The 14,411-nt window shown below is 42.3% G+C and overlaps 1 protein-coding gene across 7 annotated transcripts in view; it reads left to right on the top strand.

Annotated features, from left to right (window-relative positions):
- The window catches only part of LOC129762815 (uncharacterized), a 469,094-nt gene that overhangs the window by 432,260 nt on the left and 22,423 nt on the right, over window positions 1-14,411 (top strand). For 6 of the 7 annotated variants that reach the window (XM_055761388.1, XM_055761379.1, XM_055761363.1 and 3 more), the window contains 2 exons: window positions 12,157-12,302; window positions 12,369-12,759. In XM_055761388.1, the coding sequence (XP_055617363.1) occupies window positions 12,157-12,302; window positions 12,369-12,759 (537 nt within the window). Of the gene's footprint in view, window positions 1-12,156; window positions 12,303-12,368; window positions 12,760-12,831; window positions 12,990-14,411 lie in introns of those variants that run through there. The other variant, XM_055761411.1, reaches the window with a different exon arrangement.

Below are 14,411 nucleotides of genomic sequence, written 5' to 3'. Positions count from 1 at the left end.
GCTTGCGCCAAGTGCAGAGCGCTGTATCCTCTGTCGGCGGCGCAGACAGCCCGGTATAGCGCGTTTTGGTTGGCGCGTTCTGCGAAGTACTCGCGCAGTTGTCGTACCTGGGCAACACACAGTGCAGAAATGTCGACGATTCCAAGTCCCCCTTCTTTGCGTGGTAGTGAAACTCTCTCCAGTGCCGATTGAGGATGGTGCATTCCGGCCTCTTTGAATGCTTTCCTCATCCTCCTCTCAAGGTCCTCTAGGTCAGTTTTGCTCCATTTGACTACACCAAAACTGAAGGTCAGCAGGGGAACCGCGAATGTGTTGATCGCGCGTACCTTGTTCCCCGCGTTGAGGAAAGTCCTCAGGACACAGTTCACTCGACTCAAGAACTTGTCTCGCAGCTCCGTCTTGATGTCGGAGTGGCGAATCCCGGTGAGCTGTCGGAATCCAAGATATTTATAGGATTCGCCACGAACCATGTCTCTTATAAACTCGCCGTCATAGACCTCGTAGCCTCCGGATTCGGTAAGTTGTCCTTTCAGCAGGTGGACACAGCGACACTTGTCGAGGCCGAACTCCATACAGATGTCCCTGCTTATGTCTTCGACAACCCGGATAGCTACACCTAGACGCTGACGTGAATCAGCGTAGACCTTGAGATCGTCCATGTAAAAGGTATGGGTCACTTCTTCGTGGGCGCCGTCGCCATACCTTATTTTATAGCCATGACCGTTTCTATTGAGCGTCCTACTGAGGGGGTTCAGTGCCAGACAAAACCAAAGCGGGCTGAAAGAGTCGCCTTGGAATATCCCCCTCTTTATCTGCAGCGTTCTAGACTGCAACACATTTTCCCCATCACTAAGGTGCAGAGACGTGCTCCACTGCCTCATCGCATGCTGCAGGAACCTAACGACGACGGGATCAATTTTGTAGAGCTCCAATACCCGGACGAGAAACGAGTGAGGAATGGAGTCATAAGCCTTCCTGTAATCGATATAGGCCATGCTTAGGTTCCGCTGATTATAAACCGCCTGGCCGACTATGGTTGCGTCGATGATGGCCTGGTCTTTGCAGCCATGCGTATTTTTTCTGCATCCTTTCTGCTCTTCTGCGATGATATGGTGTTGTTCGCAGTGGGCAGAAACTTTGGCGGTTATGATGCTGCTTAATATCTTGTACAGACTCGATAGGCACGTTATCGGCCTGTACTTTGATGGGTTCAATGTGTTGCTGTCTTTCGGGAGGAGGAATGTGACGCCACGGGTGGCGAATTCAGGGAGGTTGTGTGGGTCACGTAGCACCTTGTTGAAGCACTCAGCTATCTTTTGATGTGCGACGGTCAGCTTCTTGTGCCAGAAGTTCTGAACACCATCGGGGCCCGGTGCTGCCCAGTTCCTCAGGTACCGCGAGGCTTCGCGGACATCGTTCTCTTCGACGATGATAGCTGGCATCTCTCCAATTTCACCACAACTCTCCTCCTCCCGTCTTAACCACATTTGCCCGTCGCGATGTTGTACTGGGGTCTCCCAAATACCAGCCCAGAAGTTCGTCACATCGCTAATATCTGGCAAACCTTCGCGGTAGTCGGGCTTCTCGTCGCTAATGTGGTCGTAGAACGCTTTTTCGTTATCTCTGAACATCCGATTTTGTTCCTGGCGCTTTGCAGAGTCAGAGTAACGTTTCAGCCGTTTAGTTAGGACGCTCAATTGCTGTACCAGTGTGTCGAGTTTTTCCGTCAGCTGGTGAGCTCCCAGCTGGCGAAGTTCAGTAGGCCGCACGATCACAGCAACTTGGCGACATAATTTCGCCGATCTGCTGCCTCTTTTGTACGCCATCAGTCTTCCAATTGCGGCGCGCTTGTTTAGGATCCGTTGCTCCAATCTCCTTCGCCATGGAGGCTCACGCCTTTCACGGAGATGTTGGAGCAGTCCGCCTCTTGGCCTAATACGGTATCCTAAACTTTTGGCGGTCGCCACAGCAGCACAGTAAACTTTCAGTTGCAGCTCCTCCATGTTCTCAGCATCAACCAAGTGCAGCGGAAGAACGTGCTCGTTCATGAGCTTTACTGCACTTGTCAGCCTGCGGGAATGCTGCAACTTCGGGATCCTGGGGCGCGACAATGGGTCTGTGTCGCGGAACTGTGAGATCGCCTCGTCGTAGTGGAAGACCAGATCGCGTAGTAGTTGTTGATCTGGCTGTGGGTCTTCCGGCTCAGGGGGTTGTAGTACTGTGGCCTCCACTGGTGCTGATTCGCGTGCCCCACTCGCGAATGAATTGCTCAGCCGTACTGAACTTCGTCTCGACACATCGCTTGCTCTGTTGTTCCTGGAGCTTATTTCTCTCTGCACCTGCTGCTTGATCTCGTCGATTTGCGTTTGGGAGAGCATGTTGTTGCGTACTATCGCTCTACGCCTCGCGTTCATCGCGTTCTGATCAAGCCTCCCGACGAACTCTGGATACGCTTCCTCGAACATTGTTAGTATTCGAGGGCGACCGCTCATGTCCGTCTCCAAAGCAGTGCAGATGTAATAGGCGCGGATCACGAATTCATTCATTTCGTGTGTCCACATGATCCGGCGCCTAGTGGTACCCACAAGTGTGGACGACTGTCGTCTGGCAGTCGCAACACGTCTCGTAGGCGCAGCGTTTCTTGGGTGATGTCGATGGCTGCTGTTTCCGTGTGGCGGTAGCTCTTCGGGTTGAACCCGGCTGGTGGCCCGCTCTTGCACATCGCCCTCCAGCCGCTGGCCGCTCGCTCTTACGCCCGTTCCAGGACCAGCTCCAGTTCGGGGACCCTCCTCGGGTGATCGCATTCTAATTATTCTTCGTGATCGTAGCTCCATTTTATTGGGTGTATCTCCTTTGCCCGGGAGACAGCGGGTTGGCAAGGCCTCCATGACCCGGGAGGCCTTCCCCGGGAGAGATATAGCGCTCTGACTCGCTCGCACCCCCTCACTTAGCCACTTTCGACACCCGTTCTCGGAGCCAAGACCAGGTGTGTGTTTCCAGTTCACGCCCGATCTAAAAATGTCGTCATATGATCTTCGTGGAGGCGTGAGATAGGAACATTTGAGACCAACAGGCAGGCTCCTACCCTATGTTGATCCCCATTTGAGAACCCATACCCATGATACCAGATACCCATCTGGTATCATGGGTTTTTTTTTTTTTTTTTTTTTTTTTCCGTTCAATTCTTGTTTTATTGTTGAAAGATAGATAAACAATGTATAAATGGATGGTATATAATGGATGGTAAAAATATTCTTTGTTTTACTTTTTCGGAGCTCGAAGAAACGTCCGAAATTCGTGTCTCTATCCCCCTTAATCTGATCGAGTCAAATCCTATCAAATGTTGCAACCTTGAAATGCAGAGTGCAAAACTTTATCTCGTTCGGATTGCGATACGTCAAATCCGATCGGGTTCCGTAATATGGGTTAATATGTAGCTCATGCATTGTAGCGTTTTTCGTGATGTTTCGTTTCTCATGAACGGTGATTTTCGACATCTGTAGCGAATCGACCAATTCATGTGCATCAAGGATTAATCTTAATAATTGTCTCGATTTGATTGCCAGCAGTAGAAGCATGAACTTTCCAGACAATTCAAAAGAAGCGTATTACAAAAATTACCAGATATCAATGAAAAACAACATCATTACAGGAAATAGATCTGCAGAGATACGGCCCTTACACTCATGGAAGAATTTGTTGTTCGTATCAATGTTCAGAAATCCTTGAGAGTGCTCGAAAAAAAACCAAACCTCTATTACCGTTTGGAATAAATTGATGGATCCTAGTTCATGTACGTTACCTTCAAAATATACATTTCAGGAAAGAGGTTCAGTCATATGAAAAAATATGGATGTTTGACCGACCAGCACTCTCAGGCAGTCGGTCTTTTTATTGATGAATACTGAGTACTCAGGGCGGGTGTGAAGTTAAAAAAATCGTGTAAATACAAAACAGATCTAATTAAATTTTGACTATCAACTTGAATGCTTTACTTTAAAAAATACTTAACGTGTCCACGTGGACATTATCAAAACCCCTCCCCCCTCACCGTGGACAAGCGTGGACATTTTTGAAACCCCTACCTCCCCTAAAGTTGTCCACGTGGTATGTGGACAGCCCCTTATCGGGAATTTGAGACTCGATTATCCGGAGTTTTTTATTTTGATTTTCGGAAATTTTGAATAATTTGTATAATAATTCCATATTGAATAACCAATATGGGTATCAAATGAAAGGGCTTAACTAGTAGAATACAGTTATTTATGAAAAATGCAAATCCAAGATAGCGGTCACGACACTATGGCGCCATCTTGTGGTGGCGGTCATTTTGGATTTGCATTTTTTCATAAATAACTGTATTCTACTAGTCAAGCTCTTTCATTTGATACCCGTATTGATGGGGTTTAGGGAAAACCCACATTGAACATGTACATAATCCTGGGTTTTCAAGGTCATGGAATACGCAGTTTTATAATGACACCAGAGATAAAGATGTGTTTCAAATTTCAGATCAAACGGTCAACAAGAAGGGGTTTAAATTTATATTAATGTGGTACAGCGCTACAGACAAAGTTACAAAGTTGCAAAGTTACAAAGTCACAAACATACAAACGGATCCAAGCTTGATAAAACCGTTTGATATATAAGTACAAATCATATTTATATTACGTTTATCGAGAGAAAATTCGTTTTTTTATGATTGGATAATCGAGTCCGACCTGTACTCTTTTTTTATTTACAAAACAAAAACTTTAATTTGCAATATCTGAAACATATATTTTTTATTAATTTTTTTATTTTTTCATATAAAATAGAAGTCACATAGAATATTTATAAATGAGACCAAGATGATAAAACTATTTTTGACGAACTTTATGGAACATCGGTATTTTATGAATGTTCGAAACTTCGAATTTTGGTACGTTAACCATCATTTTAGCCTCAAATTATGAATCCTGATGTTCAAAATAAAAAAAAAGCTCTTTATCAATCTCCTTCTAAATGCAGCCATTCTCGAGACATTTGAAAAAACATTTCTAATTTATTATCTTTTACAATTTTATTATTTTTTTTATTCATATATGTACTAAGTAGCTGACCCGGAAAATCTCGTCTCGCACAAAGTTTGGGTTCATTTGCTTGATTCCTTCTCGAGTTATGCAGATTTTTGTGTTCGATTTGTATGGCAGCTCCCCTTTAAAGAGGGGGGAGGAGTGTCGAGCCACTTTAGAAACATTTATCGATCCCTTGAAACTCTATATGTCAAGTTCATTTGCTTGATTAGTTCTCGAGTTATGTAGGAATTTGTGTTTCATTCGTATGGAGAGGTGGGAGGAGTGTTGAACTACCTTAGAAACGTTTCTTGTCCCCTAGAACATCCAAATTTGTGTTTCATTTGTATGACAGCTCCCACTCAGAGAGGGGGAGGATAGGAATCTATTTTTATATACAGACATTCCATGCCAAACCGATATAGTGGTTCTCAGATTTTCTTGAAAAGTGGTAGATTTGTTCTTTATCGCAAACAATTAGACCCGTATTTTTTAATTTTTTCGTTAGGGTGACCATTTCCGTCTTAAGGTGGTCCGAAAAATTATTTTTTTTCACTTTTTCCTAAAACGACTTTTTTCGGAAGTTCATAACTTTTGAACTACTAGACCGATTTAGATGATCGATATATCAAATTTAAACCAATGAGCTAGACTAAAATCGATACGCCCTTTTCAAAAGTTACATCTAAATCAAAAAATTCCCAAATGCTGTGGAAAACCCATATTTCTCCACCTCAAACGGAATACAAACTTTCATTCGAACCAAAAATACTCATGTTTTGTCATTTGTCGATTTCATTCGGAATTGCTCTGTATTGAAAGGTTAGATATAGTCCTACATCAAAAAGGATGATTCTGGTATCATTAGTTCGTGTTCGATCTTCATGGAACGATAGCAAAATCGCATCTGTTTGGAGCGGAGGCAGGGTGGCCACTCAATGTCAGTTTTTGAATTCCCGAATTTTTCCCGCACGATTTCACGAAAATCCGGACTCTCAAAAATGATATTTGAATATTGTTGTGTTGTTAGATAAAAATTGATTATTGAAAATCAAATTGCAAAAACATTTTTACTTTATTGTTTCCAAGTTCTACATGTGAACAAAAAATTAACGGTGTTTCTCACCAAAAAATTTTGGGTTGGATGTAGGGTTCAAGAAATACGGACCCCACCTCTACTTACTCAGAATTCAAAGAGCTTCATTTATAAGAATAACTGCCCCGGATATCGTCTATGATCAGTTCCCGTGTTGAACCAAAAATCCACAGTGCGACTCTTCTATGCAATCGGAATTCTACAATCAATTCAATATAAGTCAAATTAGAGAAGGGAAGGAGTGTCGAACTTCCATGGAAACGTTAATCGATCCCTAAAATCTCTATATGCCAAATTTGGGTCTATTTACTTGATTAGTTCTTTCATTCGTTTGGCAGACCCCCCCCCCTTACAGAGGGGGGAGGGGTCTCGAACTATCATAAGAACCTTCTTCGACCCTAAAAACCCCTACATACCAATTTTCATGTCGATCGGTTCAGTTGTTTCCGAGTCCATAAGAATCAGACAGACAGACAGACAAATCCATTTATATATATATACTAGCTGACCCGGCAAACTTTGTCCCGCCCAAAATTTGTTTTTTGTTATCAATACCTTCAAACATTCACGTTTTCTTTCTAAGCGCATGTTCATGAGGCCAGTCGCAGAACTGTTCATTGATTGATCTTTTAATCGACCCTTTGAATTTACCTTTTACTAAAAAATTCCAGGTACCTCTACCAAAACTCATCATTATAATATCAGATTATTTTCAGAAATAACATGTTTCTCCGTTACATGGAATAAATGTTTGATACAGAAAATATGATAGAATAAATACAGACCCGTCCCCTCTTCTCCCCTTAGAGATAGGGAGGAGTGTCTATTCACAATAGAAACGTTTCGTGCCCCCTAAAATCTTCACATGCCAAATTTGGCTCCATTTGCTTGATTAGTTTTCGAGTTATGCAGAAATTTGTTTTTCATTTGTATGACAGCCCACCCTAAGAGAGGGGGAGGAGTGTCAAACCACCATAAAAACATTTACTGCATCCTAAAACCTCCACATGACAAATTTGGTTTCGTTTGCTTGATTAGTTCTCGAGTTATGCAGAAATTTGTGTTTCATTTGTATGGGAGACCCCCTCAGAGAGACGGGAGGAGTGTCTATTCGCCATAGAAACGTTTTGTGTCCTTTAAAACCTTCGCATGCCAAATTTTGTATTTTCTTGATTAGTTTTCGAGTCATGCATTTGTCTTTCATTTGTATGACAGCTCCCCCTTAAGGAGGGGTGGAGTGTCTGACCACCGTGAAAACATTTATTGCGCCCTAAAACTTCCATATACCTAATTTGGTTTCGTTAGCTTGATTAATTCTCGAGTAATGCAGAACTTTGTGTTTCATTTGTATGGCAGCCCTCTCTAAGAGAGGAGGGTGGAGTGTCTATCCACCATAGAAACATTTATTGCATCCTAAAACCTCCAGATGCCTAATTTGGTTGCATTTGCTTGATTAATTCTTGAGTAATGCAGAAATTTGTGTTTCATTTGTATGACAGCCCCCCCTTAAAGAGGGGAGTGGAGTATCTAACTACCATAGAAACATTTATTGCACCCTAAAACCTCCAAAGCGTCATATCGTTAGTTGAATGTCTGCCATTTTACAATATGGATCGTTTTAGCATCGCACAACGTGTTAATTTTGTTAAATTATACTATAAAAATGATGAAAAATCGGCAAATGTTTTTCGAGCATTACGGACGGATTTTGGTCGTCATGGACGGCCTACAGAGCACACAATCGCTAATGTAGTGCGTAAATTCGAACAAACTGGATCCGTAGCGGATATTGTGAAACCTGTGCATCATCGTAATGTGCGTTCGGCCGAAAATATTGCTGCTGTTGCTGCCAGTGTGGAGGATGACCCGAATGTTTCGATTCCACGGAGTGCTCAGCAATTGGGCTTGTCAAACACATCATTATGGCGAATTTTGCATTTGGACTTGCACCAACATCCATATAAAGTCCAACTGGTACAAAAATTAGAGCGTGGTGACCATGGAATGCGTCGGGCATACGTCGATTGGGTGAACGGACAACAGCAGCAAAATGCTGAATTTTCGCATCAAATTTTCATCAGCGATGAGGCACATTTCGAGCTCGGTGGCTATGTGAACACCCAAAATTTCCGTATATGGGGCTCAGAAAATCCACACGTGATTGTTGAGAGGCCAATGCATCCGCCAAAAGTCACTGTTTGGTGCGCATTATGGTCTGGTGGAGTCATCGGCCCGTATTTCTTTGAAAATGAGGACGGCGAGACGGTAACTGTGAGCGCTATGACCGCATGTTAACCGATTTTTTTTGCCACAAATTGAAGATATGGATACGGATGACATGTGGTTTCAGCAGGACGGCGCCACGTGCCACACAACACGACAGAACATGGCGAAATCGGTTAACATGGGTTATGCGAAAGACCGTGTCTATGCCAACTCTCCGCAAACTCTTGAACATTTGAAAGACAACATTCGTGAAGTTATGACCGAGAAATGGACCATATGGCCCATATGGCCCATATGTGCCGAAAAGACCATGGGGTGATTGATAGATCTTTTGATTGGCCTTTTTAAAAATTTGAAACGAAAAAAAAATAGTAGTTTAAAGCTTCTATGATAAAATCAATCAATCATACTCGTTACAACTTCATAAGATCTTCTGGATGTACGGATTTATCTTGTGCTTTGTTGGCTTTATTTGTTCAAACACCTTATATGGACTTCCCAAGTTCCATGATATTTGGATAGCTTGAAATGAGTGTTCGTTTTACCAAAAAGACTTAGTTGTGTTGGTTTATGATGGCTAGAAAAGACAACTATCTCAGTGGTCTCCTTAGATAACTCAATCTCTAGCCGAATAGCCCGAGTTGGCAAATTGTTTGCTGAGTTTTGTGTTGTAAAAGTCCTCGCAAATCAGATGCTTTTGATCCAGCGATAGATATTGGTCAATCGACTTGGGCTACAAATTCCAGTAAAACAATTATTGATGTCGCTCTGAACAAGATCCACATGTACCAGTCTCAAAATTCAAGTTATATAACAAGTAATTCGATATTGTTCCCATCCAGAAGACACTATTTTGAGCTAGAGAATTAGGCATCTTTTTTTTCGAAAACAAAAAAATATTTCTAAATTTGGTACAATGTGAATGACTAAACTAGTACGGCACGTTCCGATCTCAATGAAAGGGATTTTATGGACCCAAACAACATGTAAATAAGTATCTACAGGGTGGGCCATTTAAAGTGGAAGAATTTGTTTTTGCAACAGCAAAGTAAAGAAGTGGAATTTAAATTTTTTTTTTTAAATTCATTTATTTTGGTCCAAGGAGATTTGTTCTAACTACTTTTTGATTATGATCTCTCGTAAATGACCGCCTCTGGCCTTGACCGCAAAATGTGCCCTTTTTCGGCATTTGTTTCCAATGTTTCGGCCGATATGGCAGCAATTTCTTGTCGGATATTGTCTTTCAGCGCAGCCAGGGTCCTTGGTTTACAAGTGTATACCTTGGATTTTAAATATCCCCATAAAAAAAGTCAGGAGGCGTCAAATCAGGTGATCTCGGTGGCCAGTCATAATCGCCGTTTTTCGATATTAATCTTCCGGGGAACATTTCGCGCAATAATTTGGTCGTGGCAGCCGCTGTATGGCATGTAGCGCCGTCCTGTTGGAACCAGTAATTGTCCAATTCATTTTCACGAACAAATGGCAATAAAAAATCGGTTATCATTGTCCGATAACGCTCCCCATTCACGGTTACCGTTGCTCCATTTTCGTTTTCAAAGAAGTACGGACCGATGACTTTATCGGCATAAATGCCACACCACACAGTAACTTTTTGGTCGTAAAGAGGTTGCGTTTCGATGAATTGGGGGTTTTCAGTAGCATAAAACCGACTCCTCCATTCAAGTTGAAATGCGCCTCATCAGACATTATGATTTTTTGCCAAAAGCCACAATTGAGAAGTTATTTTGAATGTACAGCTGAACAATTTCAGCGCATTGTTTAGGTGTGTATTGTTCCATGGTTAAAATTGTACTGAAATGACGCTTCCAACGCGGTATGACATTTGTTAATCTGACATCTCTGTCAAAAGGTATGGGGTTGCCAGATGCTTCCACTTTAAATGGCCCACCCTGTATATACATAAAAAAATGGATTTTTGTCTGTCAGATTCTTATGGACTCGGAAACTACTGAACCGATCAACATAAACCCCTCTCCCCTCTCCAAGGTGGGGGGGGGGCTGCCATACAAATGAAACACAAATTTCTGCATAACTCGAGAACTAATCAAGCAAACGAACCCAAATTTGGCATGTGAATTTAGGGGGCAGTAACTGTTTCTATGGTAGTTTGACAATCTTCCCCTCTCTCTGAAGGGAAGAGGGACTGAATAATTCGAACAATTCTATTCAAGCAAATGGAACCAAACATTGCATAGAAAGTTTTCAGGGATCGATACACGTTTCTATGGTGGTTTGACACTCCTCCCCCTCTCTCAGGGGAGATGCTGCAGAACTCGAGAATCAATGAATAATAATAATAATAATAATATAAGGGGCAATAAATGTTTCTATAGTGGTTTGACACTCGCATAACTCGAGAATCAATCAAGCAAACAGAAACAAATTTGGCATTTGAAGGTTTTTTGGTACGAGAGATGTTTCTATGATGGTACGACATCCCTCGCTCCTCTGGAATGGAGAGGGGGTCCCATGAAAATATTACACATATTCCAACCAAACATAACAATTGAAAATTATCGGTAAAATTTTGAAGGGAAATGGGAAAATTCGGAAAACTCAATTCCCATATGTTCTATAATTACATAGTGACAAGCGTTGTTAGTCCATTTGGTGTTTGTAAACATGTTATTTGCAAGTGATTGAAAAATCTTGAACGAGAATTGTGTCTGAAAATATTCTGATATTATGATGAGGAGTTTTGGTAGAAGTCCTAGGAAATATATTTTAAAAGTAAATTGTAAAGGGTCAATTAGAAGATGAATCAATGAACAGTTCTGCGATTGGACTCATGATCGTAAGTAAGAAAACGTGAATGTTTGGAGGTATTGATAACAAAAAATTAATTTTGAGCGGGACGAAGTTTGCCGGGTCAGCTAGTAATACAATAAAACTACAAAAATAAAGAAAAGATTAACAAAGAAAAGAGCTAGCAATCACACTGAGAGGATGAAATTGTGAATAGTTGTTACCAGTGCCACAAATTATCAAAATTTATTCACAAATGAAGGAATTAGATTTTTTCCAGTATCGGATGAATTCTCTTCTGTTGAAACTCAACACCATATCTGCCATAATGAGTATAACACAAGAGTCGAGACGCGTGAACTTTGTCTGGTATATTGATCGAAAACAGCATGAACGAATTTCAAAAAGCCTGCATTCAGGCACTTTCATTACTGTCAATAATTTCAGGTGATTATCACAAACGTTAAGTTGATCTTCATCGCTTCCAGTGAATTTTTATTGAAAACGTGTCACCTATGGCACATATAAATGGTGGTGTATGCCATTTCCGGGCAATCGTGAGTAGATTCATAAAACGTAGCAAGAGTTATTCTATACATTCCATTGCCGAAGTCGCCAAAAACAAGAATTTTGTGTGATAAATTGCCATCCTTTACCATTAATCAATTTCACTCTCAATTGGTGACGTTGAATTTTATGCTCTGATTTTCACTAACACGCAATGATCTTCATTTTTGACCATACGAATACCATGACGAAAAGGAAAATGCTAATGAAAAATAAACTTCATGGCAAGCTGATGTTGATGTTCATTCCACTGGGGTTCATTGATAGTGTTGTTTCATATTTATCGACTCTCGCTTGAGCAGTAGGTTATCAATACAAGGAAGGCAGAAATTCGCCGAATTTGAATGTCCTGAACGTGAATATTTTCAGCACTGGTTGTTACTGCTATTGTGGTGTTGTGCTTCAATCTGTTAACACAGATGTTTTGTATTTAAAATATTTTTTCAGCCTTCAAAGAATCATCAAAGGAGAGTAGTTCACACTTCGTGGCCCAGATCGTTCAGGCGGCAAATAGGAAGATTCGAAGAACGACACAGCGCAAAAGCACCATGTCCTCAACCACACCGGATACACTCTCGCTGGACAGTACAACCGTAAGTGTAACCACACGCCATCGTGCAGATCCACTTGAATTACAGCTTTCAATTCTCCCGCCACAGTCAGCCGAATCGAAAGAGCAATCATCGCGGACGTCCCATCGCTATCTGCATCCGAACAGTGCGGCGTTAGGAACAGGAGCGGGAGGAGGCGGAGGAGCTTCGAGTGGCATTGGCAGCATGACCAACGCTGCCGTCGCCGCTGCCGCCAATGCTCCGCAACTGGATCACCACCAAGTCGGACCGGGTGGTGTTGGAGGAGGCCCCGTTGTCCACTCGGACGACAGCCAGAAGGAGAATTTAGTACATCACCATCACTATCACCACTACCATCACCATCATGGGGGCGGCGGCGGGAATCGACACCACAGCGTTCAGAGCAATGACGACAACTCATCAGTATTAAACCGATCGTCCGAAGAGGACTCCAACGACAGTGCATTCGCCGATAATGGTGAGTACTTGCCCACTCGGATTTGTCATAGTAAAATATCATCATCTTTGTTTGTAATGATTTCATCCACAGTGTATCGACGGTTCTATCCGTGGTATTATTCGTAATAGCGCGCGAATCACAATCAAAGTTTTGTAACCGTTTTGGCTTCTCGGTTTTCTTTCACAGAAAGAAAATTTGACGAAGTCGGTTGATTATTGATTGGGGGTTTTCGCTCACAGAAAAAAAACATGTTTTCCAATAAAAACTCATGCAGAATCTGTCGACTTTTTGCCCGAAACTACAACAAAAAAAAAGGTACACACAGTGTAACATTTGAGCTGAACGTGTGCTGCTTGTGGCTACCACAATGCTTGCTCCTTCCAATGACACATGAAATTGACCTCTTCCTCCTGTTCCATGCGTGTGTCTAGCATCTAATAAGAATCGGATTGCGCGTTTTTTTTTTCAAATAACCTCGTGTTCTCACTAACTTACTTACCTCTGCCTTATTGGGGACAGCAGCTGCCCTTTCGTTTTATATTGTTTTTTTTTTAACGTTTGCTTTTAAAAAATGGACAAAAATTGGCGATTTTTTCGTGGGTTTACCTTCACGCGCAATGACTGAACTACCCATGCAGCATCAATCATAGTAACCCATGAGTCAGCAGAAAAATTCGAGAGGTTGTATCCGAGACACGGCCGCTTAGGACGTAGGACTACGCAATCTTTTTTTTTTTTTAATTTGTTGGTTTTCATTTCGGATATTATTTGCGAATACGTCGCAATTCCATAAATAACTCTTTAGTAAAAAGTTCCGGGGATCCTGAAAAGTTTTAATGGCTTGCGTGGTTTTGTCGAATCATTTCAAGAAGCAACGATCCTTTCTTGCCTTTGCGAGAACAATACACTGATTGTATTCATTCACTCGAAACACGTTTACCCGTGTTATGCGGAGAGGGGGTTTCAACATGCGGGGCACGATTTTCAACAAGTCTAGTCAGTTTATCTGCTTCGCCGGCGACGTGGACAGAATCGGAAGAACACATGCGACGGTAGCCGACTTTGTATACCCGACTGAAACACGAAGCAGGGCTGATCGGGCTTGGGATCAATGCGTCTTAGACTAGATACATGCTAGGGTTCCGCCGGTTGTTCTCTATGGGCACGAAGCATCGACGATGCTTGAAGAGGACTCACAAGCGCTCGGAGTTTTCGAACGCCGAGTGCTCAGAACAATACACGGTGGTGTACAGCAGAACGGAGTATGGAGAAGGAGAATGAACCACGAACTGGCGCAACTCTACGGTGAACCCAGCATCCAGAAAGTCGCCAAGGCTGGACGAGTGCGATGGGCAGGGCATGTAGCAAGACTGCCGGACAGCAGCCCTGCAAAGATGGTGTTCGCATCCAATCCGGTAGGAACAAGAAGGAGAGAAGCCCAGCGAGCGAGGTGGTTGGACCAGGTGGAGCAGGACTTGGCAAGAATCGGTGCAGCCGGGAGTTGGAGAACTGCAGCCATGGACCGGGTTTATTGGTTATCCTGTTGATAAATAGGATTAAACCAAAACAACATGAAAAAGCAACAAAAATACGAAGTGAAATAAGAAATTGTAATGAGGAAATTTGAAAATGATTTTGAAGACTTCGCGATGTCATTTTTAAAAATTAGT

This window comes from Toxorhynchites rutilus, chromosome 1, assembly GCF_029784135.1.
Source record: "Toxorhynchites rutilus septentrionalis strain SRP chromosome 1, ASM2978413v1, whole genome shotgun sequence".
In the NCBI taxonomy this organism is placed as follows: domain Eukaryota; kingdom Metazoa; phylum Arthropoda; class Insecta; order Diptera; family Culicidae; genus Toxorhynchites; species Toxorhynchites rutilus.
This window is presented reverse-complemented; position numbering and strand designations above follow the sequence as displayed.